Consider the following 18,958-nt stretch of genomic DNA (forward strand, 5'->3'; position numbering starts at 1 on the left):
GATCAATTAATGCAACACGTCATCCTCAAATATATAATACATATAAAACATAATCTCCAAAAAATTGCTTAGTAATATGATTCATAATCATTTAAATTAATCTAGAAATATTTCTTTGTCTTTCTTTTGAATCGCCAATTAATAGATGAAGTTTCAGTACCACAATTTAATTGTAAAACGCTTAACAGAGATTAATTTAACCTTTCCTTTAAATGAGAAGCGTAGTATCATAAATCAATGCTAATATGTCATAACAAACCAGGTAATCCATATAATCATGCTATATTGTAGAATTTGCTCCACTAAAATTCACTTACATCCAAATTGTTCCGATTACAGAAAACAATTATCATCTAGACTGACATTTATTACTAATTAGACTATAATGCAATAAATTAAATAACATAAAAATGTCGATTAACTGCATCCCCAATCACAACGAGCGGTGCCAGTGTAATACTATAGCAATTAAACAACAGGTCCCCTTTATATAAAAGAGTTTATTTCACATTAAGAAAAATCTAAATAAAACGCAGAATACTATTGTAAACTAATTAAGACGATATATACTCCTTGCTATATCATCATTGGTACTGTACAGAAAAAATGCCGTTTTTTCCCGCAAACTATTACAGGGTTTTCTGATGAAATTTAAATGAATGAGTATGTCATAACTTTTGTTTCTTTCTTTGGAAATTGTCGATCTGGCAGATTTGTATCCTATCGAAATCGTTAGAGGAAAATTAGCCTGATAGAAAAAGAGAAATAAAAGTCTGTTTATTGTTATAATTGACTACCGGTTACCCGGCCCTGTGAACGTAAACATGTAACAGATGGTGATCAACATCTCTAAACATCTTCGTCAGCTAGTTTAGAGTACAACTGGGGAACTGAACCAACGGAGGTTGTATGTTAAATACCCTTTATATCACTTGAGCTGCCAAATAAGTCACTAACGGAAAGCTTACCAAACATTAACTCCAAATAATTAACTGCCAGCAAGGGAATATGGTGAAAGATGGACGCTGAACTACAGGAGGTAAAGGCAGTAAATATGTGTTTTTTCCCCTAAACGATAGATGATACGATAACTTTACAGATAACTCCAACTCGAAAAACTGGAAAGGAAATATCAGAAATGCAAAATTAAATCTTCTTCGTCAAATACAATATTGTTATATTTTATATCTATATCACATAACTATTGAACGTCTATGTAGGAATCCACTTAGTTGTATGCGGAAAGGTTAACAGAGTCAGTATTTACAAAGCTTCGGAACCTCGAAAAAATATCAGTAAGGTTGAGAATATCTATTATTCTATACATGTTGTCAGCATGTTAAGGTCATGTCAGATTACAGATAGTTTCTGCTACATGCCTGATAAATATGTAACATGTTTCCTACTCATAAACGCACTGAAGACAAAATGCTTTTCAGGTTCAGTAATTTTCGAAAATTGTATATGTTGATTTATGTATGTTTATTCCTAGGTCACGTGTGTGGTTTGTGATTTTTATTATGTGATGTATACATTGATGTTATAATATTGAATTGTTAATGAGCATATATTTTGATTGCATACATATATCCTGAACCCATTAGCATTGATCGACTGAAATGGCATCTGATGCCGTATATGCAATTTATGGTTATGGTACACAAGCGACATTGTCGGTACCGTACTCGCCTTCAGAGAAATGTCATGAACATCTAGGCGTTTGATTCAAATGTGTTTTTATATTATTTCAAGCGGAGATTCAAGCGTAAAAGTGACAGGAATTGCATGTATTCTTTTGCAAAACAGTGCTTTCTTTAGCAAATTTATACAATGAAAGTACAAATTTTATAAGCAATGCAAAATAACAATTCCAAATGATCTTAGAGTTACAAGAGGTATTAGTAGAAAACAAAGTATAAAACATGTATTTCACTGTAAGGGAAGCGGTCTACCGTTATCAATCTTTGAAATGATAGGAAATATCATTTCAACATGATATGTTATGTGGCAAGGATGAGAAAAATTAAAATGACTAGAAATGCATTCCCATAAACTTCTCAAAGAGACAGAATTTGTTAATTAAATGTCCCAGCTGATCGTAAAAATATGCACAAGCACTTCCGATGTCATCGAAAAATATTGAAATGAAATTTATAATAGATTTTACCCTGTTCCACATGACAAGAGTCAATTAAGTGACACGTCATCACGTGGAGGACGTCTTTTTCATACTTAATTCGTAGCCGTAAATCCTTAATTTAACTCTCAACAATCTCAGTTCATGAACGAAAGATTATTGCTACTATTGACAACTAGGTTATAAAATTAACATGAATGGTGTAAATTCTTTTTGTAAAATACTTTGAATACTTAAAACGCTGAAAGTGTGAATATGTTGACGTAGTCTTTATATACAACACAATCCAAAAAACATTTGAAATCAGAAGGTATGATGAAAGGCATGCACTGGAACCTTCTGCTGAGTATATGACACACAAATGGACAACAGCCTGTTAGGAAGTAATTCAAGATAGTCTGCTAAGAGAAATCGACTTACGGAGCGGATTCAATACTTCAAAATAAAATCAAATAATGTTACCGCAGCATTTCTATCACATACTGTATAATAAGTCATATTCGTGGAGATTTAATTTCGCCATCTTCTCAGTCATAAAATATAGCGCGAAATTAAATATCCGGCGAATATTTATACCATGACTCATTAATATATATATTACACGCACACACAAAATTGTAAACGCTTCTTCTGTTGCATTGTAACTGTTTAATGCTAAAAAAGCGGTGTCGTGCGAAGATATATATACCGGCGAAATAGTTCCGACTGGGACGACCGCGAAACCTTAGCCACAGCCCTACAGTAATTGTTTTTTGTATCTAGTCCTCAAACCGTAACATATGTTGAATTATTGGTACTACATTTTGTTTCGTTATATGTTTTCTAGCATTCAGCAGAAAGATATTGCTTGTAAGTTTTACCTTTTAGAATTTGAAAGTAATTCTATATAATTTACAACGAAGTATGGTAATGTGCTGCTGCAAATTAACCTGTCTAACAGACATTGTTCTTTAGCTTCAATTGTGATGTAAGAACTTCGTGTCCTCGACATTTGATCTACGTTATACCTTCGCGAAAAAAAACCTGAATAATTACTCTCGTTGCCAATTTAACAGCCACTGGCATGCTATCGTATACAATTCTTTGGATTTTCTCATAAATATCTGGAAGATCTAGTGAGTATCTTAGCAATTATGTATTCTATTCACCTCATTTGATAATAGCAGACGGTAAATCGGCAATTCAACGTCTCGAACAAAAACCTACATAATGTCAACGCAGATTTAAAAATTGGATGGAAATGAAATGGCTTGCACCTGCACAGGTAAGATATCGCTGTCTGATTACTCTTTCTACCAACACCTTGTGAGAACTAAGTTTGAACATTCCGAGCAAGGTCAAATATTGAGCGTCTTAATTATATCTATTACTAACACCGACAAAAGTGTATTTACCGATATTGAACTGTTTGTATTTGTTCGCTTACACATCATGGCGTACCTTAAGGACATTTGTCATGAATAAACTTATATTCAAATGTTTGCCAGCTTTTGATGAAAATTATTCTTAAAGAAAATAAGCCCATGTGAAAGTTCTCTCGTTTTACTTCTGACAATGTTTATGTATACTTAAAGGAAGTTAAATAGTTTATAGATCGTACCTGTGACTTGTTTCGATGTGTTAAAAATAGAACATTTGAACGAGAAAGCATTTGGAACTATAATATGTATATGATATATGAATAGACAAATATCTATATACAGTGTATCTATTTCTTTATCTCCAAGCAATATTTTATTTGTCAAATAAACAACAAAATGACAGACAGAAACGAAATAAAGACTCATATTCCTAGATAAGCTGAAATCATTGTCAAGCCATATTAAATGTTAAGCACATAAGATTCTTCCTTTTCCTTCTACCTTCTTTTTCTTTTTGGCTTCAATTTCATTTTGTAATTAAAAAACTGAACAGTGAAATAATGAAGATAGGTAAGTAATTTTCTGTTTACTATTTACATGACCTTGTGCAGAGGAAAAATAAAAATAAAGAATTAATTGATTCCTGGAAGTTCTCTTCCATGCCAGATGTCAGTTTTTGCATCAGCCGTGTGAGTTAGATCTTTAGAGTCAATAACAGATCATTTTATTGTAGGCCATTCTAAGTGAAAAATGGCCGGATGTTGCAGGCTATTGATAAAGAAATCCTGAGCACCCAACTTAGGAAAATAGACGGAATACGTTGTCATCAGTACGGAAGAACAGATTGTTTAAGAGAAGCACGATTCTGTTCAAACGCAAACTCTTACGATGTTGCAGTTGGTGTCTATTGAGAAGAGAGAACAAAAACTGATAAAAAGACACAGGGACAGATGGAATGTAGAGGAATTTGGAAACACAGTCAGGTCATTAATGGCGAGCAAACAGAGGTGTTGCGAAGACCGCAAGTGCATGTTAGTGACCCATACTCGGGGCTAATAAATGCTACTTCACGCAAGCGGTGAATTCGTAAATTGCAACACTCGATACCGCGTGAGTGTGCTGGAGGGGCCTAATGACTGTCAACAAACCACTTGAGCAAGCTATTTACGAGTACATTCCAAACAACCCTGTGATCATGTAAGTACCCCTACTTATCACAAATTCACCAATAAAAGGTCCGTCACAATTTTATCAGTAATTGTAAACAAGACACAGATAGCCATTGTTTAGTATGGTATTTCTAATATTGTAGAGGATTTAACTCGCGTAACCTTCGTTTCATCATTAAAATATCAAGCCATGTAAATCCATTTTTCTCTTGTTGTGAACTCCTATTTAAACGACTCACCACTGGAATATGTCCAAAACATAAAAATTAAGTGTAATTTTATGAGACGATTGGTAGTAAATAAACATATGGTTGCTAGACATATTAGTCCATCTTAAAATGATTCATGGCGTCAAATCAAATCGTTTAGTATTGTTTATACGGGTTTAGCGTTCTCACAACAGCAAGGGTCAAACGAGGACAAGAAGAACAACATCTTGAGAAGAAAGCTAGTGTAAAAAATTGGGACAAGTCAACATGTCCAATTTTATATTTCTTCTTAGCTCCCGATAAAGACATTGAAGAAAGATCCGGTTCTGCGTTCCTCAGCCCTATTTTTATATCTTGCTCGTGTTCAAGTCTCTCATATATACCACGATGTATCCCAAAAATATTTTAGATCCCGGCTGGTATTGGATTGTATAAAGTCATCCTGGTTCTTGAACTATATATCTTCCGAGATGAAATAGCCGTTTTTGTTGTTTTCTGTTTTGTTTCAGAAAACCGTTTTTAATTTGATGTTGAAGCCGCATTTTGTTGACGCGATACACTCTACTGCTTGAACTAATTATCAGATAGAGCAATTTTTTAAAACACAAATCACCGCAAACAGGTTCATATTACACCTCGCTTTACAAACGTATCTTTTTATAGAGCCAACACTTCCGTCTCAATTACCCGGGCTATAATTTACATGTACCGCCGTGGCTGTCCTCTTACGACCTTATCAACAATGTATAGTCTTCATACAATTTACCTGTCAATCAAACTTAAATGGATTTGAGGTTTCAGTGATTAGGATATAACACATTTGTTTACATACGTATACCGACACGTGCGTGGTAGGTACCTAAGACAATTAATGTACTTAGCGCAGAATATAATATTAATGTTTAACTCAAACTTACATACATATAGTTGAAATAAATATATTGATTTTGTTTTCGTTTGTTTTTTGAAATCATGTTGAAAATATTATCAGAATATGTCAGCCAATATCTGACAATTATCTTAACGCTGCTAATTTGAAGAAGGTAATCCTTGCAATATTGAAGTACGTTAACATACATGATATAGCACAAGTAATTATGGTAGGATAGGATTAAATTTAGGTATATAACACTATTGAATATAAATAAGTTATATAACATCATATAAATGCATTATATCACACTTTATTTGGTGTTCTGGCCTCCTAGGTGTCTTCTTGTATGTGCGAGATACCCAGTTGGTATGGTCAATGAGCTGTCATTAACACCAGAATCTCCAAGATGATAATTAACGGCAGGAGTCTTCTAAACCGATTTACTTCGAGAACATGCGGTGAGATATGTTAACATAACATTTATCTCTAAAGATTCAGCCAACGGCGGATATAAAATCATGTATCTTCTATTGCTGCATCAAGTCTGAAGGATTGTGTGGCCATAAACTCGTAATGCTGTAAAATGTCGGTCGTTTGAAGAGAAGTGTATGTCTCAATGTTGTCGATGAAAGGAACACTCAGTCATTTTTAACTTTTTATCATCTCTTATGCACCAATAACAAATGCCAACGCGCCCTCTTGAGGACATAACGACAAAATTACATAGCCGATGAATAAACATAGGAACGAAATGTACAGCCAGAATGGTTTGGTGTTGTTTATTTCTTTAATCATGATGGCATAAAAAGAAGTGCAAGTATAAAATTGTCTGATCACCGGCTGGAAAACAGGAAAAAGGCCTTAAGCAATTTTAAAACGAAAGGCTGATGTTAGAAAACATAAAAAGGTCAAAGCAACCTTCAGAAGAAACACTGTTTTACTAAAGGGTACAAAAACATGAAGTCTAAAATCATTGATCCAAAAGCTTAAGCGCACAGAGGTAATGTAGCTAGTTTGCCAGGATCATGTGAAGCTAGTACGTCAGACAGATGTAACCGCAAAGGGAAAATCACTTTCAATATTTAATTTTTAATAGATATACTCATAGGTATTCGGAAAGTAATGAATCTCAGATCATATATGAACGAAAAATGAATACCTTTCCAGGGTACCAAGTGGGTGTTTCAATTCTGACACTTTACGTAAAAGGCCATATGTATAGGAATAATTAGAGATGGCAGACCCCGTACTACGTACATGTAACATGATCATACTGACGTCAGTTAGAGGTAGACATGGATGAGGAGGCTTGGAACCAATGTTGTTCAATGGAACTTGTGGACGATTTAGGCGGTCAATGTTAAAGACAGACTTTGTACAGAGGATTCACGAATCTTCTGTTGCCTAAATTCTCGTTCATCAATATTCACTAGTGTGTTACCATGGTCTAGCTTTGCTATGTCAAATATAAACCAATGCATCTTGTCATAGGTGAGTAAGACATCAGTCATGTCTTATTTTGTTTTAGTATTAGTCTGTATTGTTTTAGTTTAGTTTTTCAATGGGAAGAGATAAAATTTGTTCGTCTAATTGTGGTGATAAAGAAAAAAAAGCCCATATATTTTTTATAAGTGAATCTTAAGTCAAGCCCTGGGGTTGATATTGGTGTGAGAAATGTCGATATAAATCACTTACACAGACAAGTTATTTCGTTAGTGTCTTCCAAGGAGAAAACAAATCCTGATCTGACTAGTATTTATTTATGGCGCTACAAATAACAACAAAACAAAGAAATCAATAGAAATCCGTGTAACTGAAGCCAGGCCTGTCCCTCTGTCAGATAACGGTCCGGGATTGCAGACGTTTATCGGTAGAGATCAGATCCGTCTGCTGTGTCAGTTGCTAGCATGTCACACGAGACATAATAATGAACACTGTCATAGATGCAAGGCGACGATTTGTAATCATGATGTCATTTCCGGTTACTGTTTCAATCTACATTTGAATAATTTGTTTAACATTGTAATAAAACCGTACCAATCAGAAAAGATCATGATATAGCTGATAGCAGGTCTTAATTTGGTCAAAATGAATGAAGACGTAAATTATGTGACTTCATATATTCGTTCTCGAGACTGTAAAGATAGACAGTTTGTGATAAGTAATATTGCCAAATTAACCAAATTAAATGTATCGCCACTTTACGCACTCTGCAGATAAATTTAACTAAATGTATGGTCGTCTATGTCTAAAGTAAACGAATTACGAGAAAAAGAAAATGCATCAATTGTGCATCACCAAAGCAGTTATCTATGTTAGTCACATGATGGAAAGAAATAATAATCACACTCGAATGCCTATGCCTCGTACATGTATGAACGCAGAGTCGATACAGCACCCCCTCGTGACGTAGTGCTGTAGACATGTTACCAAGGGGAGATAAGCGATCATTTAATATCTATGTAACTGAGCTTGAACTTTATCGGGCGATGATCACCAGACATTTATCACTACAGACAGGGATCGACCTCGTCCCGATACGTCTAAAATGTTGTCTGATTTACTGTAGAACACTGGATGTCTTTCTGTATAATAAATAAACTCGTATGACTCTGAAACCTATGATATATACAGCGTATAAATAACACGGATACATTTCACTTATTTATAGAAATTATATAATGTCGCTGAATGGTAGTTTTCATTTTATTATTTTTGTTTTCTTCAATTATTGATTTGCTAAGATAAGTATGTCACATCAATTTGCCCGACGAAATTGTTTTCGGGTGTCAATTTCACAAACATGTACACTTTAAAAAATGACATTGGTCATTGCAGGGGTTTACCCACGTGCTGAGAATCTCCGCCGTTAATGAAGTGTCAGCAGCGCGTTCTAGCGTATAGCTATTGACAAACATGTCCCTTTAAAAATGTCACCGAGCACGCTGTTGGAATAGTAGGGTTTAGATCAAAAGTATTTACATTTCGTATTTATCTGTTAAATAAGCTGGTTTTAATACCTATATAAGAGTGATCATGATACTGAATAGTGTTTAGTTCTAGGCCTCATGACACAGCTCTGTACACTATATGTAAGCTCGCCCATGTTACTCAATGATACGGCACGTTCATGGGGATGATGCCCTCCTACAATGTACCATCTTCATGTCTACATTTCATTTGTTATAATGCAGCATGAATTTAAATAAACGAACGAAATGAAACAAACATGTTACACATTTACTGAAAATCTATTGGAATTAGAATGAATCATCCCCTCAGTTTATCACAAGTTTGACAAAATTAACACCAGAGTATCAATAATATTGGGGAACCTTTTCTGTCCTTGTAAGTAAATATTCTGTCGGGGAGTCTACTCAATACTTTTGTTCCGTTCAGCGATGCCTCTGTAGTCAATTCAGGTGATCGATCGAATTTCCTTACTACTGCATTTCAATACAGCTACTTTTCCTTACAAATAACCCTATTATAGGAATTTTCCCCGGGAACCTAAAACACCAGAACTTAATTTCATTTTCAAGGATATTCATTTTGATCAAATTCTGAACTAAAATACGTCCTTTAAATATTTAAAACACTTTTTCAAGTCAACCAGACGATTCTTGGCCTTGGATATAGCTGTACAGTATATATAGTAATGTGGAAAATAACATAAGATTTTTTCAAGGTCAAGGACAAAGTTTTTGGTATAACAAGCAGATTTGACACATTAACTCGATACAACTATAAAAGAATTGAAAAGTTGTTACGCAATTCGTAGTAAAGAAAGGCGTCAACACTAATTGGTTTGTTTGTGTAGGTCTAACGGTCTCGATCGCCCAATGTCACATATTATATGAGGATCCCAATCTACACTGGTGTATTAGAATGGCGTAGGGATGAACCAGCTAATTTCCCGTCATATTAATTTTAGAATTAGACAAGGGGGCACCAAGTGACCATCTTGTTCATGGCTTTAGAATATGACAATGTGGTGACAGAACACCCCCCACCCCCCCAGGTGCCAGTGCTCCGTTCAGCCTCTGGGTACAACTCGGGAACGGGAGGTTTAGAAAATGATAGGAGATCCAAAAAACTATAGTCACTCCTTGCAACCATGTAAATTGGGACAGATAGAACTCTGCTGATACATTTTACCAGAAAGGATTAGATTGTGCTTTCTTGTGTATGGAGTGAAAAGGGGCGCGGAAGGAGAGGGGGATTGAGGGGAAGGGGGTGGGGTGTTAGTAAGGATATAACCCATATTAAGTTGATGATGAATACATTTCTTTAAACGTTTATTCTTCTTATCATAAGTCTTTATGACATTAGTCCTTTAAAAACCAATATACATTAAATAAATCTGTAATAACAACATAGGCTTAGTTCATGATTTGACTAAAGACTGTCAATAAGTGTTTATCATCGACCGTTTATAAAGACAACAGTTAGCTTTACGTTTCAGAGTATAAATAAAAACACATCATTTTCTACATTATAAAAGTTGTACTTAATCTTAAACCTACTGTTACTTGTTTAGTAAATTCAGACGCCCCATTTCTTCCTTCTCCCCGACAAACATACACACTGTATACAAAAGTGTGTGACACATATTAGTATTGTACATAACAAGGACTCAAACGGACAGAAAGACCAGATTTCCTTCAAAATGGCCTCCGCTCAGGCGTAACCTGTAAGCACGTTAGTAAGATAGGTAAATATATGTCTTACCTGTAGTTGTTGTGTCCACTGTCCGGAGAAATGCAGCAAAAAGTCCAAGGATGACCACGGAAATGTCCATTTTATATACTCCACGTGTGTCTGTTACCTGTGTTTTACCTGTGTGTGAGAAATAAACACAGGTATTAACTCATACCGTTCACAGCCGGCTGTTGAAATGTGAGACTTTAAATTCCTATAGTTCGGCACGCTATGTACGCAGTATGAATGATATTTACATATAAATGATATTCAACAGGTTGTCACCCCTCCTTGTTCAAATAATATCCTGCCTCGATAGTAGAGTGGTAATAAGTATGCCTGCCCTACAGTATGAGGTTCGCCTGTAGCTGTTTAATGAATACTTATATAATTGATAAGTGTACGTACATCTATTTGATCCAGAAAACAGAAGTAAGGAAAGACTTTCTCACGGAAGACCAACAGTGAAGTAATAGTAAAAAAATAAATGTCACATTTTTTTCTCATCTTGCGAGATTAGATTGTCCTATTTGATCAATGAGTCATACACACACACTGTCATCGGGAATACGTGTTAATTGTAGATGAATCGAGGTAAGATCGCTTGATAACAAATATATACACTCCAGTGCAACATTTTAACTTAAATGTCAAAGATGTTTAAATATTGCACAACAACAGTGGTATAGTGTAATCATTAAGAAGAATTCAAGCTCGCAGTCCTTGTGTTATGATGATCGACGCATGCTCAGAGGCTTCATTACTACAAAGGACGGCACATTGAACTAAGACTAACGCATGCTTGTAAATATATTTATCAGCAAAAAATTAAAACTTGCATTTATAAGGAGACACATTCCCTCACATAGCACTTCATGGACGAGACCGCAATGCATTATGGATTAGAATGGAAAAGAAATTCGACAACTGATTTGTTTTGTAAAATTAAAAAAAAAGTATATATGTGTAATTCTGAAATGTACGCATGCATATATTATGAATGGAAATTACATATAGAGTATACGTTTTCAATCCTATATCCTGATAATTCCAAAAAGAGACAGGGCACCAATACAGTTCGTTTTTTTTGTTTATATGCTTCACTATGATATTCATGCGACAATAACGGGGTCTCCTTGTAGTAGTTAGTGACTACCGCACTGAACAACATACTGAAGGCCGTCGCATGCCCTCTGGACCAATTAGGATAATGTATCTTGCCTAAGGACACAACCATGACAGCATAGACTTCAAGAATTAATGGCCAAGTATTAGCCTAGAGATTTACGAAAAGGCTTGTACTTGTATAAAATAGTTACTGCGAACCTTCGGTTTTATCATGATTCCAAGATGTAGTGACTATGATATATATGAAAAAGATGAGAATTTTTTTTTCTAGAATGAAACCCTTTGTCTGTGAAGATACACTATGTGTTACAAGTACAATTATTTATTACTATACACCGCGTGCTGATAATCTATCATGTCGCTAACATACTGTTCATAAATTGACTTAGCTTATGAACACGTAATTCAGTTTAGCCCGCCGGGACGAGGGCGAGGAGAGCTATTGGCAGACCCCCGACGTCGGCGGCGACCGTAGACAGTTACGTTTAAGTCTATAAGACAGAGCTGTGTCAATACTAAAGAAGACACATCTTATATATTTCATGTGTGTGTTGCATGAGAAAAGTTCTTTCCATTGATACTATATAATTTGACCTGCTGACCTTGACCGTGCACTTTAAAACAATTTTGACCTTGGTCAAGGTCTGTTTACCGTATGAGATAGGACCTCCATATTCGACATACGCTTTCCTTGTCTTAAGATCTTTCCATTGTTCTATATTTTTGGACCTTGATTTCAACCCGATCGGCAGCTATGTTGTTTTCAGACATCTAGTGTACCTTTGTCATACGATTTATATCCCTATAAAAGTATGGCCTCTGTCACATTTTCATGCTCCGAACATAGAATCGTATTTGAAACAGTTACAAATAACCAAAAGCTATAGAAATCAAGTTATGTCCAAGCAGACACTGTATATAACGATGACATGGCTCATCTATTTGAGAATAAGGATTACTTATCAAAGACCAGCTCTGTCAGCATCAGGCGAGAATCGGCAGTTAAACAGAGCACCTACCATTAAACAATTTGTCTATAAAGGCCTAACGACGCCCAACAGACATACAGGTGAAGCAGACCAAGAAAATGCAGCCATATTGATTCTACACAAATGCCAGGATTTCCTCTCAGATCATGTGACGTTACTGAATGTTGTCTGACGTTCGTTATTTATATACGTATCTCCAGATTTCGTTAATTCTATCTACAGTCATGTACTTTAGCCGCAATAGGGCAATGAAATGCTTTAACAAGAATTGCCGGCGTTCGTCTATTGACGAATAACGGCTTGAAATGACCAACATATGTGAATTAGTCTTGTCTTGTTACCGATAAATATAGCTCTGTGCTTCAATTTAAGCTGGACACCAGGGTCCTAAATCTGTGAAATATGAACGGAATGGCATCTAATAAAAAAGGCATAAAGACATGATTTGCAATCATGAGTTGCCGACATTGTAAGGCGTTCAGCTACCGAATTGACGGACGACATATTCGTATAGATCGCAAATTTACCGGTGTAGGTATCGACCCACGCATACAACGAAGGTGTTTCGTTCGCGTTGGTGTCTAGTACTGCGACATTCATGACAAAAAAGAGACGTTTCGCCCACTTTAGTAAAGCAGAAAGACATATACCGTTAAATTTCGGGATTAAAAGTATTGATTTCTGTGTTTCTAACAATGAGACATATTTTAACACGCGCATACGTTCTTACAAGAAGGAGTAATTACATGTAACAAATATCATCCTATGCTTGGACTCGAACTAGTGTCCTCACGCTTTCCAGGCGAACACCCAGGCATCTATCAGTCTAAATTACTGTAACAAGGTGAAATGAACTCTCCACTTTAGCAAGATTGAACTTAAAGTCTCCAACTTTTACAAGATGAAAGTATGCTCTCAACTTTTACAAGATGAACTTATACTCTCAACTTTTACAAGATGAAGTTATGCTCTCAACTTTTATAATATGAAATTATACTCTCAACTTTTACAAGATGAAATTATGCTCTCAACTTTTACAATATGAGCTCATACTCTCCATTTTTACAAGATTAACTTATACCTGTCACTTTTACAATATGAACTTTTACACATTCATCAGTAGTTTTTATTCGGCTAATACATTTCGGCTGATTTAGTAAAAATAAGTTGAAACGCTGCAAACATGTCTCTGATCTGTATAGCTGCACGCTTGCCCTGTAGTTTTAATATTTTTGAATGCCATTCGATTATATACATAGCACATTTTAGTTACCTTTATCATATCAAAAAATAAATAAAAAAAAACGATTTTCATTCGCCGTTTGGTTCCGAGCTCTGACATCGGTTCTTTCATACATAAAGGCATTTCTAAAGTACAAGTTTACGGCCGTCTACAACCGCATACACAAATTGGGAAGTTTGGTAACAAAGACGTCTGGAATCGAGAATGTCTGACAATTACCGACTGACAACAACAATGGATGACCACAAGAAAAGTGTGATTATTGTTCCTCGACCAGTCGTCAGTATCGTTAGGCCTCTCCACCGTTGTCCGCACACAGACTGGCCGATATTGATATTGGACACCCGGAGTTTGTCCCTTAGGTATTTAAAACGCTCAGGGTAAATTTTAGGAAGTCAAAAAGCGATCAATCCGCGCTTATACAAAATGTTTGCCGGCGCTACTGTTATACAGGCAACAGAAACATGCATATGGAACATACACCAAGGAAAACGTGACTTGATACGGAATCTGAGATAAAAAAAAAACCCACATGTAAGCAAGCTACATTCTATATAAATCCCATAAAATTCCATTGACTGATGAACCAGTAGGAAGTTGAATATTCATTGGAGAGAGTCGTTGACGAATTTACGATCGTAAATATGCCATGGTATCGTGTATAGATCTGTAAAACATGATTTATTTGTAGACAACAAACAATGGTTATTAATGAAATAGTGTTTAGTTAAAAAAAATGCATGAACAAAGCCCAACATCAAGGTTACATTTCCATTCTGAAATTCTATTGTTATGTTACTGTACTTGGTGAACTCATCCTACTTGCCAACAATATTGCGGTCTTGAAAGTGCTTACGGTCGTTGGGTCCCGATTCATCTTTGGTATTCGTGTAGCCAGGAGAGCTGACTCAACAACTCAAAAAGCAATAATTCAATTTGTCAGTTCTATCATAAAATCTGTATCTTTGTGTCGAATAAACAAATCAGTCAAACCAACGAGGAACATTAAACATACATAATTAAAGTTTAGTTTTTTTTTTATCTTAATGCAAAACTGTTGTCTGTGTCTGTGCGCCAAAAACATGTGTTTGTTTAACGAAAGCTGTGACATATCTGATTCTTCAGATAGTGAGAATTCCCTGTGGTCGTGCTTGTGTTGTATCATCGATGTTTCCCGCTCGCCACATGGCACGGTCTCGGGTTGTGTCGACGATATACACCTCTCATGGTTGGTTTATAAAGGTTTTGTTTTTACGGTCCCGGGCCGTGATTAAATCCCGTCACTCATTATCTTGACGTCCCAGTAAGTTACGACTTGCCACTGATTATATTGCCTTCTTTGATGGTGATTGTCAAAAGATTATTATGTTGCAGAAATCATGTTTATTTAATCGACTAGTAATTAAAGATTTACTGTATCCTTATTAATTGCTAAATTCCTTTATCGATCCAATCAACTGTCTGAAATAAATGGTTAGCATACTATAGCTAGTGTGCACCGCTAATGTTGAGATTCTCGGTCATCGAACGCACCGTACCCAATTAGCCCACAGTGCCTTATGTTGGCTGTTTTGGCCCCAGTCATTTCCCTGTAGAGCAAAACTTAAAACGGCGAGAAAATACTAATACAGTATAATAAACATTAACATCAGAGAACAGGAAGTTCTCTCTTAGCTATGTGACTCTTCAACAACAACCCCGCCATACTATAATTGTTTCATTATCTTTAGACAATATTGTTGAATTGGGATTGGTAACAGAGCTTTAACAAAAAAAACCTTGAAGATTCTGATTAAATATAGAAATTAGAAGGTATCAACGCCAAGGAAGATCTGTGTCATTTTCTAAAACAACCCCTCTGGATTATTATGTCATTGCTGTCTCCATTGAAATAACACAACGGCAGTAGAGCATGGATGTCTTTAGCCACAAGGCTGTCTGAATCTGAAGAAATCACGACAGACCTAGTCACAATCACATTCACGCATGTATTTTCATGTAATCAATGCATTTTTTCACAACTTAAATGAAGAGTGTACTGAGTTGAACTCATCTCCCTGAAATAGATTCTTGATTGAGATTTAAAGTACAAGTGCTACGTTGGTCATAACCAACAGCCGAAAACATTGAAGAAATATAAAATGCATGCATTTAGCTACAACAAGTTGTCATCAGAACAATACTTATATCTAGATAATCACAACCGAGCTATATATGTTCAGTATTTAACTGTCAATATCACAATCGAGCTATATCTGTACAGTTTTTAACTGCCAACTTTCATATTGACGAATACATGTCAGGCGCGTGTTGTAAAAAGAATGTCGATGAATATTGAATACATTTCATTACTTGTAATTATATTCAAACATAACAATACGAAATCTTTTCAACACAAAAAGGTATGCAGCGAGCATTCCAAAAATTCATAGTCACGAGTTTTGAAGCTAATTATTATTCAACTACGGGCAAGGAAGTGTCTGGCTAAGAGACTGTTCAAACACCCAATCAATTATTATGTCTCTGAAGTGGTAACACAGAAACGGTGGCGGTAATGAAGCTGGAAACAAAACTTGCTAGAAAAACGAGATAAGTGCATCTTTGGGTTATATTTGAACGGGTCTGTTTAACGTTTAACATGCTATCATAAATATGCACATACTGCCGCTTAAGACAATAGATTTAACGTAACGTCTTTTGTAAATAATGTTTTTGGAGCGTTGTGACTCGTCCCTTCATCAGGATGCGAACAGCCAAGTCGAGAATGAGACAACAACAGATACATAATATAATAGAAGAAAACGCCATGTCGTAAAAGTGCATACAATACCATATTAACATATATTCTTCATAGAATGGTATGTAGGGTTGATAAAAGCTGCGTGACGGTTTTAAATCATATCTGGGTATAGGTTCGGTAAGTAATTGTACAATTATGATATAACAGACTGCAAAGGGATTTGTAAATAACATTTTGGAGCGCATATATTCCTAAGCGAAGGGGTCTCTTATCACACTATTGCGCATGCCAAGTCGGGGGTTCGTAAATAACTGTAACTCATTTGAAGCAATGACAACATTTTACAGCATATTTCATAACTTTTGTGTTTGTACAATTTGAACTTCTGTTCTGAAATAATTTCGACTGATGTCATCAATATTATGCCATTGTTGTGTTTGATTTCATATTTTATTTAACATCATTTTTTAGATGCGAGACAGGAGTTAAAATATTCCATGCGTTCTGCAATGTAGTCTGAGGCATAGAGACAACCCCACTGTCTGTCTCCTAAACGTATATAAAACTGAGCTTAAATTTGCAAAACGAATTAATTCTTATATAGACCAATTCTTTACAAATTGCTGAAATGACATTTATCTCTCAAAGTACCGTACAAAATATTTTGCAAATTATTTCGAAAAAAATTGACTTGCACTTGGATATTACATTCCATAATATGTAAATTGTATACCAAGTATAGAACTGATCCATATATATATATATATATATACCGAACGGGCGATTGCCCGGTGAAGGATTTGTACGTTCCAAAACCCGCTCAGGATACAATTTTTGGATGGTATCCATATCTGAGCCTGTTTTACGGCGCAGACGAGGATCGAACGATACTTAATTATTCACCAACATCGTAAAGACTCAACATTGAGTGCCTAAGTGAATTAGTAGCCGTTTTTATGCGAGTTCTGCGATAAAACAGCTTAGCAGCCATTAGCATGTCAATGGCGAGGAGGAAGTTCAAACGGGTTGTAATTATATCTCCTGTATAGCGCGACACAGGGACAGTCACAACCTTATTGAGGACAGCGATACGATACATAGAATGGGCGATTGAAATTTAATATTTCATACTTTGTTGGTTAATTACGTTGGTGAGGTGACATTTCCAATCGAGGAGCAAGAGAACCGCAGGCATTCACTCTCACCAACAAACTTAAACTGTAAAGGCGGGAAGACTTATGTCAGAGGTTACATTAGTGACGTCACTGTTTGGTATGCAGTTTATTCTGTTAAGAAATGTTTTAGAATGATCACAAAGGTGTTATTTTTGTTTGCTTTTGTCATTTAGTATAACGTTATCATCACCATTATATCTGATTTGTATGTGTGTAGCCCTGGTAAATACTAGCCGCAATATACCGCTCGGCTAGAGAGATCTTCTCTTTAGCTCGATCGGTTTAGCATTAGACTAGTAAGCTATAGGTTCCGGGTTCGATCCCAAGCAGAGGCAGTGATCTAAATTAAATTTATCATGCGCTCTGTTTCATGAGAACATGTAACAGTTCTAAACATATGTTTGACAGTAATATAACTATAGAATAAACGAACGACCATTACACATTATTTAAATAAATCCATTTCCTAATAGAATCACGATAAGACCTTAAGATTATCAACAAAGACATGATAATAAATAAAGGCAAGGTTATAAATAAAATTTAAAAAAAAGAATCAAACTCACATGAGAATATTATTAATTTGTAATACAATTGAGTTGGATATAATTAATTAGATTTAATTAACACAACAGTTTGTTATCAAGTCTCATCCAAAATTTCTTCATGGAATTCTCTCTAATTAAAGAAAATACTGGCCTTTAATTACCGGTGAAGATGAAAGACTGATAGACCAACGCTAGTTTATTTGATTATGTTCTGAATGCGACTTAACGTGTCAATGGATGGATTTTTTTTCGTGAAATGTTATAGAAAACATGTCTGTTGAAAATAAGCCATTGCATTAATCAGACATTGCGAGAAATGCAGATAATAGCGATATACAGGTACGCTGTAACTTTAAATGTATTTATTTAATTATTTATTTACTTTATTTGTTGATTTTTGTTTTTTTGTTTTGATTTTGTTTTTTTCTTTGAATTGTCCTTATATCTAGTTAATGATACAGGCACATCAATTGCACATAAAGATTTATTTCCAAGGAAAATCTATACAATATTTTATGAAGTCAGACTATTCTCGAATCACATGTTCTTTTCCTTTCCTTTTAGTAATGAATCGCTTCAGTTGATGCCAGCGTTTCGGTTGAACAGACATTTCTGGAATAACAAGTTGACGATTCATTTAAAATGAAAGTACTTTACGGTCTAACTTATGTTTTCAGGGATATT

At 35.3% G+C, this 18,958-nt stretch overlaps 1 protein-coding gene across 1 annotated transcript in view; it reads right to left on the minus strand.

Moving 5' to 3' along the window:
• LOC117342141 (protocadherin-15-like) overlaps positions 1 to 18,958 on the minus strand; it is an 82,354-nt gene that overhangs the window by 20,096 nt on the left and 43,300 nt on the right. Inside the window, 1 exon segment of the mRNA XM_033904153.1 lies at positions 10,482 to 10,589. Coding sequence (XP_033760044.1) covers positions 10,482 to 10,551 — 70 coding nt within the window. The 5' untranslated portion in view covers positions 10,552 to 10,589.

The sequence above is a fragment of the Pecten maximus genome, chromosome 14 (assembly GCF_902652985.1).
Source record: "Pecten maximus chromosome 14, xPecMax1.1, whole genome shotgun sequence".
NCBI lineage: Eukaryota > Metazoa > Mollusca > Bivalvia > Pectinida > Pectinidae > Pecten > Pecten maximus.